The sequence below is a fragment of the Osmerus mordax genome, chromosome 17 (genome assembly GCF_038355195.1).
Source record: "Osmerus mordax isolate fOsmMor3 chromosome 17, fOsmMor3.pri, whole genome shotgun sequence".
Taxonomy (NCBI): domain Eukaryota; kingdom Metazoa; phylum Chordata; class Actinopteri; order Osmeriformes; family Osmeridae; genus Osmerus; species Osmerus mordax.
Window position 1 is genome coordinate 5915330 of NC_090066.1, and position 21522 is coordinate 5936851.

The window sequence follows — 21522 nt, forward strand, 5'->3', positions numbered from 1 at the left end:
ATGTTAGTTTTGTTAACAAGTAAATGTTAATTCTGAAGAAGATTGACTGTGACTCGAGTTACAGAGATCCAGACATAAGATGTCAAAACTGTTTACTGTTGAATATTTTTGTTCACCTGGTTCAAAGGAAAATTGTATCTGCAGTAGATCACCTTTTATCTTTAGATGAATACAAATGACGCATGGGTCCAGTGGAGTTTAACCATTATCAAGTAGAAAAAAAAGATGAGTGGAAGAGGATATGCAATCTTCCAGTTTAATTCAGAGTTTCTTCATGGTAAACAGTGGATATGTTTGTATGTTTTCCAACTGTTTATTTTGACTAAGTAGTGTTTCTGAAAAAATAAACTGTTAAGTCAAATATTCACAAATGTTCTGTATATAAATTAAAAATAAAGCAAATGTTTCTTACTGTAAATGAAACAACGAGTCTAAATCACTTACAATAAATTCATTTAATTTACATTCATATGAAATTAGATCTGAACATATGCCATAAAAGTACACTAGATTATGAATGGAATGTCATTTACCAAAAATCTCATAGTAAAAGTTGTATTATTTAAATAACTTGTACGTTGTATCAAACCTTTCCCTTCGTTTTCAAAAAAGCTAAACTTCCTTAAGGGTTCTGGCACACACATGATCAGTGCTGAAACATGTTGTTCTGGAATCAACCATTTTCTTACTCAAGAGAAATCATTCCACTGCTCATAATAAGCGACATTCTATTACATCATTAAAATAACCTTGTGTTTCCAAAGATCCATTGTAAGGTAATTTTACTCTTGGGCTAGTCTTTTGACTGAAACTAGGAATTCTGAACCCCTATTACCAAGGTATTGTTCCAGTCTAAGCTTCTTGTTTTATTATTTCAACAGTATTGTGTTGTATTATGAAATCTGATATAATTTGTAATGGTTGGGTAGATTTATTTTGGCGAAGGTTTAGTATAGGCCATTATATTCTCTTCCTGTCCTAACATGACATTTAGTTGACATTTTGTAACATTTTCAGTTCATAGAAAAGTGAACATTATGTCATAAACGATAAAATAAATCCCTTTATCTCTCCGGAACTACTCCATTTGTTTTCCTGCATGGTTTAAACATAGTAATTTTCTGTGACGTTATAGTACCATGCTATGTAGAAAAACTATAGACACTTCACTAAAACACAAACACAGATATTTGTAGTTAAGTAATAATCTGCTCAGATTAAACAGGAACCTGTAGTGATAAGAAAGTATTAAATGGATATGAAAGGATATAAATGTCATGGATACTTTTTCTTTTTTAAGCAGAAATCAACGACATGGTCACAATCTCTGTGACATTAATGCAAGAGCACAAAAACGAAGGAAGGCAATAAAAGCAACATTAAAAACAATCTGCCACAAAATATAACGCAACGGTAATTTCCAGGCAGCAAGTCATTCAAATCTAATACCGTGTGATGTGAGTGATGAGGCATGTTCTGTGCTTGAGTTCACCTTCACTGGAGTGTTGGGGACTGTGTCCTCTTTCCCTTTATACACATTCACCAATTAACAATGACTAAATTGTAAAACTGCAAGTACAAACTTGTTTAAACACAAAGCATTGCTTAAATACAAATAGAAACAAAGGCGTCATAGCCTTAAGTTCCCCTCTTGGTGCAGTGGTAGTTTAATGGTTCCTGTTGATCCGAGTGGCCCACACGCGTCTCACCCAAGTTATCCCCCTCCTCTTGGTCAGTTTGATTTGACTGTCATGATTTGACAAGTCGCTGACAGGGAGAGGAGTGGTGTTAGGAGGACATGTCATTAGCAGGAAGGCGAGCAGAGTTCATGGTTTTCCTTTCCGAGGCAAAGTACAGCTACAGCTGGTCAACGGTACAGGGAATCTGAGTCTGAGCACCGAAGCAGGGGAATGGTCAGGCACCCAGTCCTGTGGAGAGATAGGGGGCGAGTGTGTGTGTGTGTGTGTATGGGGGGGGGTTATCATGCTGAAGTGGGGCGGTGTGGTCACTCGCAGGCCAGTTTGCTGTCGAAGCTGGACAGGCCAATGGCGAAGGCCTGCAGGGCACACATGGGGTAGTTGTAGTCCAGGGTGAACACGTCCTCGGCCACTCTGCCAAACTGCATGACGATGTAGTCCGCTGTCAGGGTCAAAAGGGAGACAGTTGAACCTCACATGAAACTACGAACAACAAGGATCTACACAACCTGATCTAGAGTAGGGAGAGAGAAAGAGAGAGAGAACGAGAGGGGGAAACACGGACTAGACCCACGATCGTTGTCATGGACGATCTGAAAGTTCTTGACGGAGGCCTGGGTGACGCGGCCGTGGAAGTTGAGCACGTAGGACTGGGTGTCGTCGTTCCACACCGGGGCCTTGTTGTGCAGCTCGATCAGGTTGTCCAGGGAGTGGTTCTGCCACTTACTCAGCAGGCTGTCCTGCTCCTGCAGAGTCAACACACACACACAGCTGTCACACAGACTGCACACTCATACGCAAACTCTGGTGTGTGTGAGGACAAATTGCCCCATATTATTTGCAATTATGAGAATGATGTAATTCTGTGCTGGTTCTGAAATGACAGGCCTGCAGCGAGTATGATGATGTCAGTAGTGAACGCGGCGATAATACACCGAGACAGCACCGATAACACTCTCTTAGTCCGTGCGACAGAGGAAGTGACATCATAGGCCCGGACTCACGCTGGTGGGGCGGACAGGGACCCTCTCGAAGTTCATGTTCATACCAGGGATGATGACGGTCATCTTCCGTGGACCTTTGAAGCCAAGCACATTAGTCTCCTGTGAAGGAAGACGAGAGTTCAGAACCACACACACCTGTCTTAAGGATTAAATAACTCCAGTGTTTGTGTGTCTGCCTGTGTGTGTGTCTGCATGTGTGTGTGTGTGTGTGTGAGGGACTCACGTAGCAGATGGCCGCCAGCTCCTGCCGTGTGTTGCTCTCCTCCAGAAGGGTCCCAGGGTTCTTGCAGGGGTTGGTGCCGTTGTCATACACCGTGAACTTGGTCCCCATCAGGTTGGACCTGCAGCACCAACAGGAAAACACAATGAGGTTCTTACGTCTAGCCGTGCTCCACCGACAGCCCTTCACCCAGAAGGCTGGAATATAAAGTGACAGCGAGGCTCTGAATGATTTAGTGTTTTGGTTGGACTATCCCTTTAACACCAGCTGCTTAAGCTGAGAGCGTCTGTGGTGGGCGTCTTGCCTTAGCTTCCCCATGAAGCTCTCTCCCTCGCGTGATAGGTCCGTGGGATCCACGGAGATCAGGTAGTTGGAGGTCTTGCTCTTCTTCCTCTTCCTCCCCGCGAGCAGGAACAGCTGGCAGACACGACAACGCACACCAGGAGATTATTGCCGTTTCTCGGCAATGACACGCAAGACAACCGTGGGGGAAACGAGATGACTCGGAACCATGGGTTGTGTTCACAATTGGAGGTTAAAAACCAGAACGGACGCCCTACCCGCCTGCCATCCTCTCTCTCCAGGTGCATGAAGTAGGTAGGGTACAGGCCTCGGTCCATGCCCTTCTTGTCCCTGGTGATGCGACACTTGACCGTGGCGCCCCTAGGGGCAGGACGCAGCACAAACTCCTCCAGGTTGTCCACCTCAATCAGGGGGCTCTCTGCTGTGGGAGAACCTGTGGTGACATACTCCTGACACACACACACACACACACGGATACGTTAAAACAATCGTTTTTGTTCCGCATTTAGCCACAGAGGGAAGCCAGTCAGAAGTAGGACTGTAGGCCTGGTTCTTACTGTGTTAGACTTGGTGCTGGAGGCTGACGCCGGCCTGGTGGACTCTGTGTTCGGGGACAGGGACCGAGTCCGATCTTCCTCCTCATCTCCCTCATCTTCGCTGGCCTCGTCGTAGTGCATGCTGCCAGAGAGCCCTGGTGGAGCGAGGGGGCCAGAGGAGTGAGGAGGGTTGAGTGTGCTTGGGAGATCTGACATTTAGGTTGCCTTGATTCTTGTTCCACCAAAAGAGATGCGCCCAAGCAGACAGTTGAACACCCATTTGCATGTTATAATCCCAAGGCTTCCCTGTTCTTTTATCCCCAGAGGAAGAGCTTTGTTTAAACGTGAGAGAATAAGAGATTCCCTGCAGGTTATGATTAGCAGAAAAACGGAATATGCATATTTTTTACTTTATCACTTACACTTTGATGTGTGATACTAAAAATGAAAGAAATTCGGCTAAATTGATCCAAACTGATGCAATATTTCTGCAATGGGAAAAACCAAGTATTATATTATGCAGCTCAAGCCCCTCTTTCTGTGCCTACTTAAAGATTCAACAGACTTGTTTATTTTTGAGGAGTCAAACTAGCTGCATACCAAACATCCACACTCATAACTGAGGAGAAAGTATGTAAGCTAACCACAGAGGGATGAATTGACACGGCGTCTTTGGAAGTTGGAACCAAAAACCATGTTCCCCATTATAGTTCAGCACTTAACGTCTGCTATTGTGTCATTCCGCCATTGTATCTTATCCGGCTCTGCACTGAAATGGACAACAATGAATGTGCTAATAACCAACCTGGCTCTGTCTTCTACAGAGATTCACAGAGAGCACAATGTTCAGGTCCAAGGGTACATCTTGACAATGCGGGCCAAATAGGCCCCTTTCAATTCAGCTGGCTTTTCCTGGCGTTGTCAACTAAAGACGCTCTTTACAGACAGAAATAGACCATTGTCAGCAATTATTCCCCTTTTTTTCCCCAACCCTCCACTTGCGAGGGTTTTAAAGGATGAGAAAGAGATGCTGAACTCCTCTCAGAGTGCTTTCATCAGCAGAGCAGACACATCACATCATAAGAGTGGTCAGACATCCAGGCATCTGGACGAGCTGGCCTGCAGTAGACATGCGTCAGTATCTCACTGTTAATTAGATTCATCAGCCGAGACTCCGGCTAGCTCTGTGGATTACTCTAAAGCCGCCACGGAAACGAGAGTGCTGTTGAGGGGTGAGGAAAAGTAGACATCAAAGTTAGCAGAGCCAGAAAAAAAAGGGAGAGAGGACTCTATCTTTGCAGCTGTGTCAGTTTGATTTGTTGGAAGAATTTGAGTCCAATCTCAAGGCAGGCATATTATGCACAACCTTAAGCCTCAGACAGTTTCCTCATGGTTGTGCCTGTCAGCCAGAAGCATATATGCCTCTTCCATTTCAAACAGAAACCAGTATCTTACAGTATGATACAGTAAGTTAAAGTCGTTGTCAGTGCCATATCGTCAAACCACTCGAATCAACATGTGACACAGTATTGCAAAGATGGAGTGAAAGAGACAAAGGGACCCGTTTCCCAGCACCCAAACACCATCCACCACCGCAAGCACTGCACTCTACCTGACTGAAGCAGTTTCACCCTGGCTGACAGGGGGCGCTCTGGGCCCTCCCCTGACCCCTCTGGGCCTTCCTCCTCAGGGTTGGACCTCAGCTGGTTCACCCTGTCACGGGCAGGGCCAGCCTCGGAGGGGGGGGGCTGAGAGCTGAGAGAGCAGTCCCACGCCTCTGCAGTAAAGATGTAACAGACCTGAGCTGCTAGAAACAATATTGACACACCCGTTCCCTTTCAGCTCCAGCCTTGGAGATGCATCTGGATGCCAAACAAGTGCTTAGCATCACACACACACACATTCCAAATGTTACACTTTGATCGTGACTCCAGGGCACCAATTAAAAACAGCAAACAACGCGGAGGACGGCTGACAAGCTTCATTAATTGGATTGTTGGAAATGTCAAAGGAGCCTGATCATGCTTGCTCAACCTTTATGAGACAAGGCTCCATAATTATCATTTGAAACCGGAAAAGAAATCAGTCTGCATTTTTTATTTAAAGCCCTCACTGAGAATGGAGATTGTGAATGGAGATTGTATTCCATTCACTTCATTCTCCATTCCCTTCGTTAAAAGCTCGAACCGATTATGGTCAACTCTTTCATTTTAATCTTCAAGGAAATGCAGTTGAGTTCTTTTTACGTTCATTTCCTTCGAGGGATGTGAAACTGAGAGGAGACAGGAATACCTGTGAGTTACCTGAGGATAAGACCCAGTGCTAAATCTAGGTGATATAACTGATGAAGGTTTGCATAATTGAAAGGTAAGTGTCACCAAGACTCGTGTTTCAAGCGGGGAACAGATGAATATAGGTAAGTAGGCTGCCTAATATCCTATCATCAGCCCCTCTAACCCAGAGTAATCATGCAGAAATTTCCGGCTATAATGAATCTCGTCAACATAAAACGATGTAACAGTGGCCTTTTTTTTTTTAGCATATTTAGCATCCGTACAAAGAGAAACTATAATATCCATATCCTTTTGTATATATTTCCAATATAAAACTAAGGCAGCAATTATTTGTTAGGGTGACTGAGACCTTGAACCCAGTCTGTGAGTTAAGAACCTCGTCTGGTGTGTAAATAAAATAAAAAAAATTAAACTGCAGGGAAACCAACATATGAAGCTGCATCAAATCATGAAACAAGCCATTTCACAGCAATGCGTCACCATCAATCTCCTTCCTGTCTGCTGCCTGCCACACACGTTGCCCTAGCGCGCACACACACACAGGCTACCCTAGTACACACACAGGCTGCCCTAAAACACACACACACACACACACACACACACACACACACACACAGGGTGGAAAAAGCCTGGTTGCCCTGGACAGCCACAACATAATCGTGCTGACGTCTCTGAGGATGGAAAGAGGAATGCCCCCAAAAACATACAGACGCAAGCACGGCCTGACCTTCATCTTAGATTGCTTTTATCACATCACCTCACCCTACCTTTTATCACATCACCTCACCCTACCTTTTATCACATCACCTCACCCTACCTTTTATCACATCACCTCACCCTACCTTTTATCACATCACCTCACCCTACCTTTTATCACATCACCTCACCCTACCTTTTATCACATCACCTCACCCTACCTTTTATCACATCACCTCACCCTACCTTTTATCACATCACCTCACCCTACCTTTTATCACATCACCTCACCCTACCTTTTTCGCCCCAACACTTCCTCTTTACTCTCTCCAGTCTCCCTTGCTCTGCCGCACTCCTCTCTATCTCTTCAGGCCACTCGTTTGGCTTCGATCTCTCACTGCTTCTCTCCCCTTTCCTGTCACTCTGACTTGTCATCCTCCCTTCAGGTGGTGCTCAGCTCGGTGGGCTTGGAGGCATCAGGAGAGGGAGGGGACACCTCAGGCCCTGACCGGACCGTATCCATGAAGCTGCTTGGTATGTGTGTGCCGCCCCAGCGCAGCACAGGGGATCGGCAGGGTAAATGATGGAGGTAAATAACTAACACACTCCCTTGCTGCTAGCCAAGTTTCCTGCCACAACTAGGCCGTATTTGATAGACCTACTGCTGTGTGGAGTAAGTACTCTTGTATGAACAGTGCTCTTCAAACACACTGGATGCCAACTCCCTCTTCCTAAATACAAGCTCACAGCTCCAATACAAACATGTCTGGACCGACGACTTGTCTTGGCCGACAATAGTCCTTCCCAGCCCTACTCACACAGCCCCCCAGCACCTTACCTGCCTATCCCCCCCAGTCCCCCAACCCTCCAACCCCCCATCCCTCCGGCCCACCTCCCCATCTCACCTCTTTTCTGCAGAAGCTCATGGATGTCTGTCTTGGGCTCCAGCAGTGTCTCTGTGTCTCCATCCCTTTCTGGCTCATCCGCAGGGGGGGACTGAGGCTTGAGCTGGGACAGGGGCTGAGGCTGGGGCTGGCTCACTGACAGGATCTGGATCTTGGTACCCAGGTCTGGGGGTTCTGGCACCAGGAAGGCAGCAGGGCCATCGATGCCTACAGGAGGAAAGGGGACATTTGTTGACAAAGCTTCAATAGCTTGTTAGTATGTGAGGCGTTGGCGGTAACAGAAGGCATGGTAATGACTGTCCAGCTAGCATGAGGATGACAGATATTCTGTTTGTCACCCACTGCTTAGTAACTCTTCTACAGTTTATTAGGTTAGCACCCATGAGGGTTGGTAAAAGGGACATGTCGGCCTCATGTCAGCTTGTAATCTATGGTGTAAGAGTGGCAGTCTGAGTATCCCTGACCTCTGATGTGTTTCTGTAGCTTGCCCTGTCCTTGCCTGAACACGTGAATGTTTCACTGCGTATCATTTGGTAACCCCGTCTGTCTATTCTCCAGGCCTTCTTCTGTGTCCGAGACGAGCGCTGCCTGGGCGTCTCCTCAGTTACCCTGAGAACTGGAACAGTTACGCACACGACACACACACACGTCCGTCAAAATCTGTCTGCACTGTCTGTCCGTAAGGCCTTCCATTCTGACTGCTGAAGTGCTATACTCTCTCTCTCTCTCTCTCTCTCTCTCTCTCTCTCTCTCTCTCTCTCTCTCTCATCCCCCTCTGTTTCTCTCTCTCTCTCTCTCTCTCTCTCTCTCTCTCTCTCTCTCTCTCTCTCTCTCTCTGTCCCATCCCCCTCTGTTTCTCTCTCTCTCTCTCTGTCCCATCCCCCTCTGTTTCTCTCTCTCTCTCTCTCTCTCTCTCTCTCTCTCTCTCTCTCTCTCTCTCTCTCTCTCTCTCTCTCACTCACTCTCTCTCTCTCACTCTCTCACTCTCTCACTCTCTCACTCTCCACATCTGAAGCAGCCACACACACAGTTTTACTTATTATTATCATCATAAGTTCAGCTCTATTGTTGGGAACTGAGAGACACACCCGACCAGATGAATACACCCCCTGGGAGAACCTAGAGACACATTGGCTTATCTAGCTCTCCCTGGCCCTGTGTCCCTCGAGCTAACATAGAAACGTACCGTCCATGATGACGTCGCTGGTGTTGCTGAGACGTGACGAGACGAGGGGGGCCTGCTCCTCGCTGCGCCTGGGCTTGGAGCGCCGCGGACGCGCCTCCGGGTTGGGCTGCACCATCAGCGGCTCCTGGCGCTTCCGCCTCTGCTTCTGCTCCAGCAGCGCCCTCTGTGGACGGGGAGGGGAACAGCAGGGGTGAGTGGAGAAAGTGGGTGGCGGCGGAGTCGAGGCGGAAGCGGGATACTGCTGAAGGGGGTTTGAAGGCTGCCGTCTCTCCCGCAGTCTCAGCTCCCAGGACGCGTAGTGTGAAGCCTCGCTCGTCCCTTCACCAATGAACGCTCCCGTTACTGCTCATCACAGTCTCCCCAGATACAACGACCACTCGACGTCCTTGTTCAGCCAAACAAACAAGGTGGATGGGTCACTGGTGAGCGCAAGGTTCCTATTGGTAACGGAAGGCTCTATTGCCTGAGAGTGAAGTGGATCCTGCCCTTGAAATATTTTTTCGTCATTTCACGACAGAGAAAAGACAGGGATGGAGGTAGAGAGGAGGAGGGAAAGGAAGAGGTAGAGAAAGGTAAGAGTGGGAGAGAGGTAGAGAAAGGAGCGGAGAGAGTGCAAGAGAAGAAGAAAAGGTAAAGACAGGGAGAGAGAGAGAGAGAGAGAGAGAGAGAGAGAGAGAGAGAGAGAGAGAGAGAGAGAGAGAGAGAGAGAGAGAGAGAGAGAGAGAATAAGAGGGAGAGAGAGAAAGACGATCAAGCACTGACGCACCGAATGAAACACAAAAGTATGATCACCAAGATATCACCAAGAGGAATCACGACGTTCACGTTGTCTCTGTGTCAGGGCTGGTGCTGACTGGAGAAGGCTACCCTGAGAAGCAGGATGGGAACCCTACTGAAAGACAGCAGGTTCAGGACCTGTACTGCAGTACTGTCAGAAGAAGAGCCACTGAAGAGGCTGCTACTGGGAGACTCTGCAAGAACAAGTTACCATGTACATGTTATTGTGGTTGACAGTTAAAAAAAGAAAGTTCTGGGATTTCTCCATGGCATAATCGAAGGAATCTTCTAGTCCTGTGAACTCATCTGACAGGATCAGTCAAAATGGCCCTCCAGCTGCCCGTCCCTGGTAAGGCAGGCTGGGCCTTACGTAACCGCATCAATTAGCGAGCCAGCATCAAAACAACTCACTGGTTTGGTGGTGAAGTGAGTTGGAACAGGACGAGGACTCTCCCATTCACCAGCCCAGAAGCTTTCATAACGCATTGTTAGGGGTTCCAGCACTTGCACACACACACAGGAGCGTGCTACACACACATGGTTTTCACACACACACACACACAAACGGGGAAAAAATGTTTGCACAAGTGTGTTTCAAGTTCATGCAATCATGTGTACACATTTACACACACAACCACACACACAAGCACACTCACACACAGAAGCACAGCGCGAACAAAGGTTGCAGCATCCAGCCAAGTGTGACATGAATACACCTGCAATGTGACCCAGACAGACTTGGCATCTCCTCTTTGATTAACATGCTAATCAAAGTGGAGATGAAAGGCTGCTTCATCTGCTATTCAGCCAGGGTCTGGTTAACACCTCAAAAGGCTTTTGTTTTAAGAAGAGTGACACTTACACTCGTCTACACGGCTACAAATAAAGCGGCAAATGAATTCAACATCACAGTGGATTATCATAATGACCAGACTGTTCATTTGTTGCTCTCGTATTCAAACTCCTTTCCCGATTCTTCCTTCCATGCCACAAACGAGTTGCTTCTCCCCAGACGCCGTGCGCACTGGTCCATCTATATCGGAGGGTCAACTGTTGCCTTTGTTCGAGAGAACGCTCAAACTTTGAAACCCCCCCGATGCCTTGGGGCAGTGTCGGCCCCTCCTGTGAGCAGTGTTGCAGGGGATCTCTCGCGTTCAGTCATTTGCTTTGACGTTCTCTAAGACGGCAAAGGGCTATTTTTAAAACAAATCCATTGTGACGTTTAATTTTTTTTCTTCCTACGCTGGCTGCAACCAGGTGTTTGAGGGAAGAGGATGTGTTTCCCCTTTGGCTGGTCGCGTCTCCGCTGAGGCTGAACGGGAAACTAAACAGTGAGCTAATGAAAATACCACACGATAAGAACCCAGCAGGGGATATCTACACAGGAGAAGACTGTAACAATGATATCACGGGGCAGAGGATGAGCTGGAGCACAGCTCCCCACACTGCACGAGCAGGCGAGCACGTACGGAATGTAGAACTTTACATGTTATACAAGAATGCAACACTTCCGACAACATGGAGCCAAGGGCATTCGACGCTGTCCATCCAGCTCCTTAAATTCTATACACATTCTGGCACACAGGTACAAACGACATACATTAAACATTCACGTCTGATCTGTGGATGAAACCAAACAATAATTACCAACCCGTTCCATGGACATCGTGAACAGCGGTGAATCGAAGTGAACAGTTTCCCTGTGGACCCAACAGCTTTGTGTTCCTTCTTGCTCTGAGAGGCTGGAGACTTCTAAACTGTCCCCCCGACTGCAGCACCTCTGCAGGGCATCACTCGGTCTCCCTGACCCTCCTCCCAGGACGACTAGACAACCGACTGCCTTAACACCACACGTCCGTCTAGCGCACTCTCGCCTGCCTTCTCCACAGCTCACCAGAGTGTGTGTGTGTTTGTATGAGAGAGCTTAAAGTGTGCTTGAGTGTGTGTGTGTTCGTTCCCTGTCTCCAACTGAATCAGTAGTCATTAGCACTCTACTCCTGAGAGGGGAAGAGAGAGAAGGATGGAGAGAGATAAAGACAATGGGAGAGAGAGACAGAGAGAGAGACAGAGAGAGAGAGAGAGAGAGAGAGACCGAGAGAGAGACCGAGAGAGAGAGAGAGAGAGAGAGAGAGAGAGAGAGAGAGAGAGAGAGAGAGAGAGAAGAGAGAGAAAGAGATAAAGACAATGGAGGGGGGGGCAGTTCTGCTCCATGTTCTGGATGAATAGACATGGGAACTAAATAGAACCGCAGAGCATAGCACAGTGTTGTCTTGGACTGGTTCTAGTCTTGTAGAAGACCAAGTACTCCTCCAAATTCGAGTGTGTGTTCATTACGTAAGGAGTGCTTTGGCATACATACAGACACACACAGTATATCAAGACAAAGACAGTTGTACACTCAACATCACACATGGCGAACACTGCACCCAGGTCTGCATTAAATATCACATTTTGTGATGTTAGGATAGATATACTGAAATGGGGATAGGTATGTATGTGATATAAGGAGAGGTATAATGTGATATAAGGATAGTTATGTGCGATATAGAGAAATCTCAGTTTTGAAGCCATGTCCTATTTTTGTCAAGAAAGTGTGATAGCATGAAGAGAGCTCTGAGCTGCTTTGTAGGTCCTCTGCCTGACATGAATCACCACACTAAGCCCAGTGTTGACCAGTGTGCCAGAAGTGTTTATTTCTCTGGGTGACATTAAACTGACAAAACAAGGTCAGCTTCTCACTGAGATGCTAATGCTGATGCACACAAAACAAGGTTGAGGCAAGCTAATGCTGATGCACACAAAACAAGGTTGAGGCAAGCCTGGATATTGTATTTTTTTTGTGGCCACAGCACTTTGGCAGCGGGTATTACCATTTGATAACATGATAGTCCGAAATGACTTCATGCTGATTAGAGAAGCTGAACTTGAACAGCTGTGCTAATGTGTGTGTGTGTGTGTGTTTATGCAGGGTTTCCCGCAGCACTTTCCAGTTCAGGCGGCCTCCTAAGCAACACACGCCTGCCGCCTTAACTAACGTCGTCCCCAAAAGATGTTAATAGCGATATCCGCTGTGCTACTCTGTCCTGTTTTCTCCCTTCCATTCCAAACAGTGGCCAACGGCAGTCTCCCTTCTCTGCAGAACGCATTCGTTTATGGCACAAACTACACCCCTACCCCTCCCCCCGCATTAGTCTATCGCACAAACAATACAGTAGGGTGGTAGGGTGGGGTTTGTCCCCCGGTCTGACCGCAAACCCCACCCTACCACCTTAACTAACACATTTTCTGCGGGAAACCCTGTTATGGGAATATACACGTGTGTGTGTGTGTGCTGCTTACCTGCTTCTCCAGCTTCTGCTGTCTGAGACTGGTGCTGTCATCATCAAGGGCACTGAGGAGAGAGGGGGCAGGGGATGGGTCATCATGCACTCTCATCACGACTCAGGTGTGACTCACTACGCCCTAACAGCTGCACCTTTCAGGCAGTTTCCAGGTTCCCCCCCGCATGGTCACACACCAAGGAAACCAAGGATTTTCCAGATTTCTCCACTAGGGGGCAACGCAGATGTAAATGATGGGAAAGGAGGAGAACCTCGGAACAGCTCGCGAAGCCACAGCTGTGTGTTGTGGAGGAGGAGGATAACATGTTTAAAATCATCGTGAGGATTGGCCCAGATGATCACCCGTGCTTGAACACTTCCCTTGATTTCGCTTGTCATTTGTGTAGAATCAAATTAAATCAAGTGTTATTTGTGTTGCCCTTTTTACAAGAAGTGTCACAGGCACATAAATGTATACCCTCACATTGAACGCATGCAATAGATATATTGGAAACTGTATATGGGGGAGTTATGAAACCAGTTCTATGTTTGGAAATACAGCTTCGTGCCCTGCAACAAAGCTAACTGCTCTAGCGTGAATGTCACAGTGGCCTTGGTGATTGGATAGCCCACCCACACACACACACACACACACACACACACACACACACACACACACACACAAACACACACACACACACACAACATCATTCTCATTTTTCACAGTCTGGTTTCCGGCTGTGTGAGTGGCCTGTTGTCTGGCTCCAACGGGCACTCTTGCTGGACACCTATGAAAGGACCAGTGGGCCCCATGTTGCTTAGCTACAGAGTGGAGGGAGAAGGGCAGCAGCAGGACACTACTGAGACAGACACAGTCAAAGGAGTCAATCTCTGCTCCACATCCACACACGTAAACACACACACGTATACACACACACACACACTCACACATTTCTTTGTAGGTGTTCAGAGAGAGCGTGGGTGTGTATGCCAGGCGAGGGAAGGGAGGGAGGGAGGGAACATAGGTCTGGCTCCTGTCTGAAACCTCACCAAACATCTGACCTCATAGGAGGCTTCCGTCTGCACAGGGTATGTCTCTGTCTGCCTCCTGAAGCTCCATCCTATCTACAGCTCAACCCTCCCTTTTCTGATATTCTGGACAGCACTACCCCCCCGCCGCCCCTCTTTTTTCTATTCCTTTACAGCAGGATGTGATGCGCAGTGGCAGCTGATGTCATAGGTGTACGAGGGACAGACACAGAGCAGCACAGCTGAGACCTGTCATACCTCCACCTACTGCTTCCTGCTCTCCACGAGGTCATTTGATAGCAGATCATTAGAGACCATTTTTGTTTCCTGCTGTAAAACCATCAGAGGCAGTGACGGGGTTACAAAACAACTGAGCCGGTCGATGTTCAAATCCATTCTGGACACGGACAAGGGCTCTCGTTTCCTTGAGATTTGTCATTATCAGCCAACAATGTGACTTTGTGTGCAAGCATGCAATGCCCTTAGAATAACAGTGTTGGCATAGCATGCTAATGCTAGTTCTGAACGCTAAGTGGCTGTGGTGCTGCTGGTCCATGGATGGAGGTCAGTCTATTGGGAGGTCACTTCTAGGAGACCCCCCCACAGAGCAGCAGCTGGTGTCAGACCAGGCCCAGACTACAGCGTGAAGGGAGGTGTTAATTACACACCCGGGTAGGGTCATTAGGGCAAGGGGGTGAGGGGTGTGTTGACTCCAGCAACAGTTGTCCAGCTAGAGACCTCAGAGAAGAGGAGCTGCAGAGGTGGGTGTTGTCCTCTGGTGTGAGCAGGGGATCGGTGGACATGGTTACTGCCATAGGGATTAGCAGGCCTGTATGCTTTAGACTTCCCCACAAGGACTGGATGCAAGCATGACTTGGCAGTAAAATGGCCATCAGAATGGCAGAAGTGCAGATGAATTTCTTTAAGTTAGAACAAAGGTCACACCTCTTTTACATGTCCCACGCGTTTCACGCTGTTCGGCTTTCACTTTACTTTTGAACCTACTGGGTTGTAGTTTACATGTCTCCCTCCGAAGGAAGCCGGCCTCGTGCTAGGGGAGTGCGTGCATGGAAACCGATAGTCCGAGCTGGGACACAATAAATCGGTGTGTGTGGTGTGTGTGTGGATCTTTGATTACAGGTGCCAGTCATGGTTCTTGGCAGTGGCGGGACGTCTTACCTTGCAGCTGAGGTAGAGGAGAAGCTGGAGGAGCTGGAGGGTCTTCAGTGGCGGGGCAGGGTGGCACCGGGCCAGGGGAGGGAGGCAGGACAAGACAAGAAGCAATGGAAGAAGTTCATTTGCAACTGACACAAACCTAGGTTCTTATTTGAGAAAAGTAGGCTACGTTTGCATGTACAATCAACCACAGGCTAACTATGTCGAAGCACACCAGACTTGGTTGTTCTATTTATATTAGAATACGCTTGTACAAAGTCCTAGGTCTCATTTCAACCTATACTGTAAAGTCCAATAGGCTTAGGCTAGTTAATGTCTGTTTGACCGTTGTATAACGTGGATTGTTTCTACAGCAGGGCAGATGCTGTGTGAAGGACACTTGATCCTTCACAGTTCAGGGTATTATCCTCAATACTTTAATCTGTACTTTAACCAGCATTGAGCGACCTCTATCCCCAGCAACCCCCCCCCCCACACACACACACACACAGTTTCAGATCAATGTTTCATTACTGTCACAGCGTAGGTGAGTAGGAAGGAGAGGCAGTCTCGTCTGTGTGGCGTGACACCGACGAGGTAACCATGGACACCTCCGTCAACACTGCACCTTGAAGAGCATTGATTAAAAACTGCAGCCAATTGTTTCCCCAGTGAAAGGGGAATCTGCTTTAGCACTATGCTGTCAAGATTTTCTGAAAACAGGGACTACACGAAGACAGCTGTGTGCTTTCAAGCTGTCAAGACAACAAGTTTTAGAATGCCTTTGACCACCACCCTATCCCTTTCCTCAAGCTTTTGGTAAAAGCAGAATGAGGATGAAACTAACTGCATTCAGCTGACGATATCAAAGCAATTTCAAATGTAGACCTGGCTGTGACGAGTTTAGCATAAGACAAACAGTGGGTCTCTTTTGTCAATGTAAAGAGACAATGCTATAGTAATGCATGCATAAGGATTGCAGTGGCATCGGACAGATTAAAATAATTTCATTTTCCCCTTTGGTAAATTATTAAAGCAAAGCAACATAATTAAAAGTACACAAAAGAATCCACTAATCCACCCCTCTGACAAGAGGGAATGGTTTGATCTGGCTACAATGGTGAAAACACCCATGAAAGCATACACCATCTGAACATTTGGAGGGGGATTACCCTATTTCAAACATTGGTTTTGAAGGCTTTGAGCTAGAAGTCCCTTTGGAGAGCTTACAACTCAGGAGGATGACTTCTTATGCCTTCCTAGGTTACAGCATACGAGGGGATCAAACCCCGAAGCAACCATACGAAATTCAACGTCACGCACTCTTGTTACAGCAGCCTTGGCCCCTTGAATAAGTAACGACATGACTGCAGAAACATGAGAGACAAACACAGATCTTTAACTGTAGCAGAGCAGGTCAGAGCAGGACAGAGCAGGACAGAGCAGAGCTGGACAGAGCAGAGCACAACAGAGCAAAGCAGGACAGAGCAGAGCACAACAGAGCAGGATAGAGCAGGACAGAGCAGGACAGAACAGGACAGAGCAGGACAGAGCAGAGCACAACAGAGCAGAGCAGGATAGAGCAGGACAGAGCTGGACAGAACAGGACAGAGCACAACAGAGCAGAGCACAACAGAGCAGAGCAGGATAGAGCAGGATAGAGCAGGACAGAGCAGGACAGAGCACAACAGAGCAGGATAGAACAGAGCAGGACAGAACAGAGCAGGACAGAACAGAGCAGGACAGAGCAGAGCAGGACAGACTCAGACTCCTATCTGACTGCACAAGGAGGGTCAAACCTCAAAGTTTCACTTTCTAATCCCGTCATACCATACAGTCTACAAAAAGGAGAAGCAACACACTAGTTGTTACAATGTGCGTATGTAACTAGAGTACATCATTAGTGTCAGCATCGTACAGAAACGTGTGTGTGTGTGTGTACCTGTAGGACCAGCGGCTGTAGACAGGCTGTTGAGAGCCCCCACTCTTTATAGTATCCATGTTACTGCTGCTGCTGCTGTACACCCGTATGCTAGTTCAGACTCCAGGGCTGAATGGCATTCATTCACATGTATGGTCCTGCTAGATACCTGCTCTGATGAGGCCAGGAGGCCCGAGGGAGGGGGTGCTGCCCCGGGGAGTGACAGCTCTCACAACTGAGGGTGACTGAGCTAGGAGACCAAGAGCTGTTGCCATGACTGCTCACTCAAAGCAATACTCTCTATCACACGCCCCAAACAGTGATTCGCAATCTGTGATGTACGATGAGCCAAACAACTATGACGAGTAAGATTGTTAGAGAAGGCTACTAATCAAAGTCAGGTTTGTACAAAAAAGTTTGTTTGTTTAACTGTAGAGAAAACAATCAAATGAAGACAGCTGAGCCCTTTCTTATAAACACTGAGATTGTGCCTCTTTCAGTAACTGTTCTGGTCAAGTTTGTTCCTCATTAGAGTTGACACATGATGAATCTGCACAATGTCATTTCCTCACACTCAAAAGTGGATATATACAAATTTCAAAACCCAAGTCACTAAGATATTGTTTTGACTGAAGTTGCTAGGAAACTGGAACTTTTTGTCCTTTTGTCTGTGTGTGTGTGTGTGTGTGTTTAGGTACAAAACAGCGAAGAGTGTCATCCAGGTCAGCTAAGGACAGCCTGGGGAATCACACCTGAGGGAGTAATTAAACCATGTCAAAACAAATGACGGAAACTGGAGATGTGTTCTGATAATATCCCATCCCAGAGGTATTCGAAATACACATCCTTGCTGCTCTTCTCTGGGTGAGAGTCTATAGCGTCTTCATTAGGTGTTCAGAAACACACAACTATGTACTTCCTTGTGATGTTGCCTACAAATCATGAAAGACCATCATGGAGGACTACAAAAGGAAAGCAAGAGGAATCACTTACTTTACAAGCATACAAAAACAGGGCGCTTGTTTTAGGGCACATGAACCGGATGATTACAAAATACCAGAGATGTTTTTCTTGCATGCAGTCCAGTCATGACCAACAAACTCAGTGGATTGCTCAAGCCACTGAGCCACATGTGTTAGGAATGTGTCGTGCTAAGAAAACCGAAAATTAAATTGAATCAAATGCTTCCCTCAGCTGGAAAGCATTGCTGACCTTCCAGTCTAGCACACAGTCCAGTAGTAGCCGGCCACATGCTTGTATTCCAGGGTAGTGTTAAGTCGATGTGTTAAGTGTACTACAACCATACTGCCAGGTGAAAAGAAGTGGAAGTCTACAGTACACATGGGTCTGAAGCCAAAACACAGCCCTTCTCTGTGGTTGTGTGGTTGCAATGCAATAACTTTGTATTCCATTTGGCAGACGGTTTTCTCCAAGGTGAAGTACAGTGGGAATTTGAACCTGCGACCTCTTGATCAGCAATCAAGTGCTTGAACCACTGAGCTCTACTTCCTGATGTCATCTCGATGGTGATGACTTTCCAATCCTCGGTATACCTTTAGCTCTGCTTCTGGGCTGCGTATGTGCAACACACTGAGTGGTGTTGTTCCAGCCTTTGACATTTACATTTACATTACATTTATTCATTTAGCAGACGCTTTTATCCAAAGCGACTTCCAAGAGAGAGCTTTACAAAGTGCATAGGTCACTGATCATAACAACAAGATAGCCAAAAAACATCGCGAGTAGCCAAAACATGAAGCACACATTGTGAACAACCAAAGTAAGTGCCAAAGGGAAGAACCATAAGAGCATGTAGTTAAACAAGTTACAATTAATTTGACACGGGATAGGGAGTCAGGTGGCTGAGCGGTTAGGGAATCGGGCTAGTAATCTGAAGGTTGCCAGTTCGATTCCCGGCCGTACAAAATGACGTTGTGTCCTTGGGCAAGGCACTTCACCCTACTTGCCTCAGGGGAATGTCCCTGTACTTACTGTAAGTCGCTCTGGATAAGAGCGTCTGCTAAATGACTAAATGTAATGTAAAATGGGATAGAAAAGGCCACTCACAGCTCAAATGTTCAACACTCCACACACTCACCCATCAGAAGCTGGCATAGCCCACTCTACCAAGTGAGTCACCATACGAGCACAATAACAGCTCGATAGTAGAGAGCCTTGAGGTGTGACCAACCGGACATGAAAGACAGCAGACTACAAGAGAGGCTTGTGAAAGATGTTTTTACTAGCATGAATAGCATAGGAGATAACATTCGAGTGACTTCCTCATTTATTTGCAGGGGGCTACGGGTGTGCTGTCATCTGTGAATCCTTATTGGACAGACGCAGCTGGAGTGAGGACTTGTCCAATCACAGCTCAATCAAAATCTGTACGTCTAGGCCTACTGTATGTTCCTCACACAACATGCAGCCTTTACGCTGGTCAAATACATTAGCACCCAGCTCCTACCAAACTCAGTCTACAGAAGGCACAGCAACCATCTCCAATGACCACCGACACATTTCCACTGACAAAACAGACAACAAGGCCTATGTTTATTAGCCTACATGGTAACACATTTCCTGGATGATTGTCTTGTCCCTCCCTACCCCTTCACTTAAGAGGTTCCCTGGAAATATTTCAGTGGAGCTAAAAGATTAAATCAAATGATCCCAGCCCAATAGTAGCAGGAAGAGGAAAGGGTGGGAGCTACTACACTCTGATTTTAATCTCTCCCTCATTCAAGTAGAGACCCACAGCTTACTTGACTCTGTACACAGGAAGAGGGACACACACAAACACACACACTTTGATCATGTGGCTGGCCAGCACCTGTTTTCATGATCAGTTAACATGAAAAGACATCTTGCAAAGAACCTGCCATTCCCAAAATATTATTGGTCAGATGTAAGACACCTCTGTCCTGGAGCAGACTGGATGAATGTTGCAGGCAGACAAGCAAAGAACATGTCTCAACTTGAACACCCAGCTTCCCCATTTCTTTCATCTCATGTTGGGTTAAGGTTTGTTTCTGTAGGCCAATAAAAGCACAGTGGTTGTATAGGTAAATATGGGTGGTTATCTGTACAGAGTGACTTTAGTATGTCGTATGCTAAAGACTGATTTATAGCCATTTGTGGTGATGATTTCTGAATAGGTAATCACATACTACACGACCCCATAGCCTGTCTCCAACTACTCAATCCATTCTACATTCCACTACATTATGTGGGGGAGGTGCCTCATTATTTTGACCAGGAATTTGTAGTATATACAGCATTTTGTGCAAAGAATTGATGGGAGGGGAAGGTCTATACATGCTTTTCTGAACCATTGCTTTCATTTATGCTAGCTTTTGCAAGATGCTGGTTGTCTCTGACAACACCAGGATGTGGTTGATGATGCATCACAAACGATAAAAAGCGTTTAGTTCGATTTCTAGGTTATCGCTAGGCTACACAATGCCAATCATGTTATACTTATTATGACATTTTGTTCACCTGGAGTTGTTGAAGCTCATCTCGTCACTTCTTAGTATTGGACACTAGCAAGATGGATTTGGCAAGAGGCAATGCGACGATCGTGTCCCCCCTAATATGCCAAGTATAATGCTAATCATCGACCAACACTTCAACAGAGCAGTCTCCAGGGAGTGTAAGTGGTTCAAGCTCCTATGTCACCGCCACCGTAACGCGAGAGATCAATAATGTTCCCTTCTTGATTACCTTTGTAACGCAAGAATATCCGATTGACGAAATATTACCAGACTTCCGCGTCATTCTAAACAGATGTGCACGGACCAAACATCTGTCTGTCTCTGCAATCTATAAACCGTTAGCTTTTCTTAGCCACTCAGTGACTGCAACATTGGCGTGAATGCCGCGGCAGTCAACTAGCTGGCTAGCGTTTATGATTGTTCAAGATGTCACGCTCGAGACTTCGATTCATGCGATTAAACACAAAACGGATCCCCATGAAAAGATTTCAGCGATAAAACTCACTGACTCGTATTATGCTATCCATAAACAAATACTTTTAACTCGCAATTTCGTCGTGCTAGCGCGCTAGCTGGCTCACTTGAACATCTTCGCCCAGATTGGGCGCAATGCAACAGTACTGTTAAAAAAGTTGTGTTCAACAGAAATGTCCGTCTAACTACAATGCACGCAACAGCTTCTAATACAGAAACGAGCCAACAAACGCATAACAACAGATACGCAAACGTATATTTATATGGTTTGACTACCTTATGCTGTAGTAACTCATGTTTATCCACGGTTGCTATGGATCCCCCAGCTGGTGGCCTGCAGGACAACTTTCGTTCACGCGCTTGAAAAAATAATTGTTCCTGTGCCTTGGTTACCTCACTCGTTTACAACGGACTATGCCATTGGACATCGAGTTACTTAGGGGAAGGGTGATTGGCTAACATTGTCGGGCTGCGGTACACTTATCTAAAATTATTTTATAACATTGTAGAC

At 46.7% G+C, this 21522-nt stretch overlaps 1 protein-coding gene across 4 annotated transcripts; it reads right to left on the minus strand.

Annotated features, from left to right (window-relative positions):
* Positions 1 to 445: 445 nt before the first annotated feature.
* tulp3 (TUB like protein 3) lies at positions 446 to 21362 on the minus strand. Of its 4 annotated transcripts, none has more exons than XM_067254308.1 (13): positions 21288 to 21362; positions 15147 to 15188; positions 12958 to 13009; positions 8842 to 9004; positions 7656 to 7862; positions 5373 to 5537; positions 3782 to 3915; positions 3482 to 3673; positions 3226 to 3338; positions 2925 to 3042; positions 2702 to 2800; positions 2272 to 2443; positions 446 to 2139 (listed from the first exon to the last, which is right to left on the minus strand). In XM_067254308.1, the coding sequence occupies exons 1-13, from the start codon at positions 21305 to 21307 to the stop codon at positions 2006 to 2008; spliced, it is 1611 nt and encodes a 536-aa protein (XP_067110409.1). In that variant the 5' UTR covers positions 21308 to 21362; the 3' UTR covers positions 446 to 2005. The 4 variants fall into 4 exon arrangements, with proteins under 4 accessions (XP_067110409.1, XP_067110408.1, XP_067110411.1 ...); XM_067254307.1 differs by lacking the exon at positions 21288 to 21362 and adding an exon at positions 17065 to 17139; XM_067254310.1 differs by lacking the exons at positions 5373 to 5537; positions 21288 to 21362 and adding an exon at positions 17065 to 17139.
* Positions 21363 to 21522: the final 160 nt, after the last annotated feature.

Bases quoted from the DNA above. Each gene is read 5' to 3' on its own strand.
- tulp3 (XM_067254307.1), bottom strand. From the start codon at position 17,123: ATGGATACTATAAAGAGTGGGGGCTCTCAACAGCCTGTCTACAGCCGC. The intron at 7,863-8,841 runs GTACGTTTCTAT...TTCCTCCTGTAG, and splicing joins CAGCGACGTCATCATGGACG to GCATCGATGGCCCTGCTGCC. The intron at 5,538-7,655 runs GTGAGATGGGGA...TCTTTACTGCAG, and splicing joins TGAGCTTCTGCAGAAAAGAG to AGGCGTGGGACTGCTCTCTC.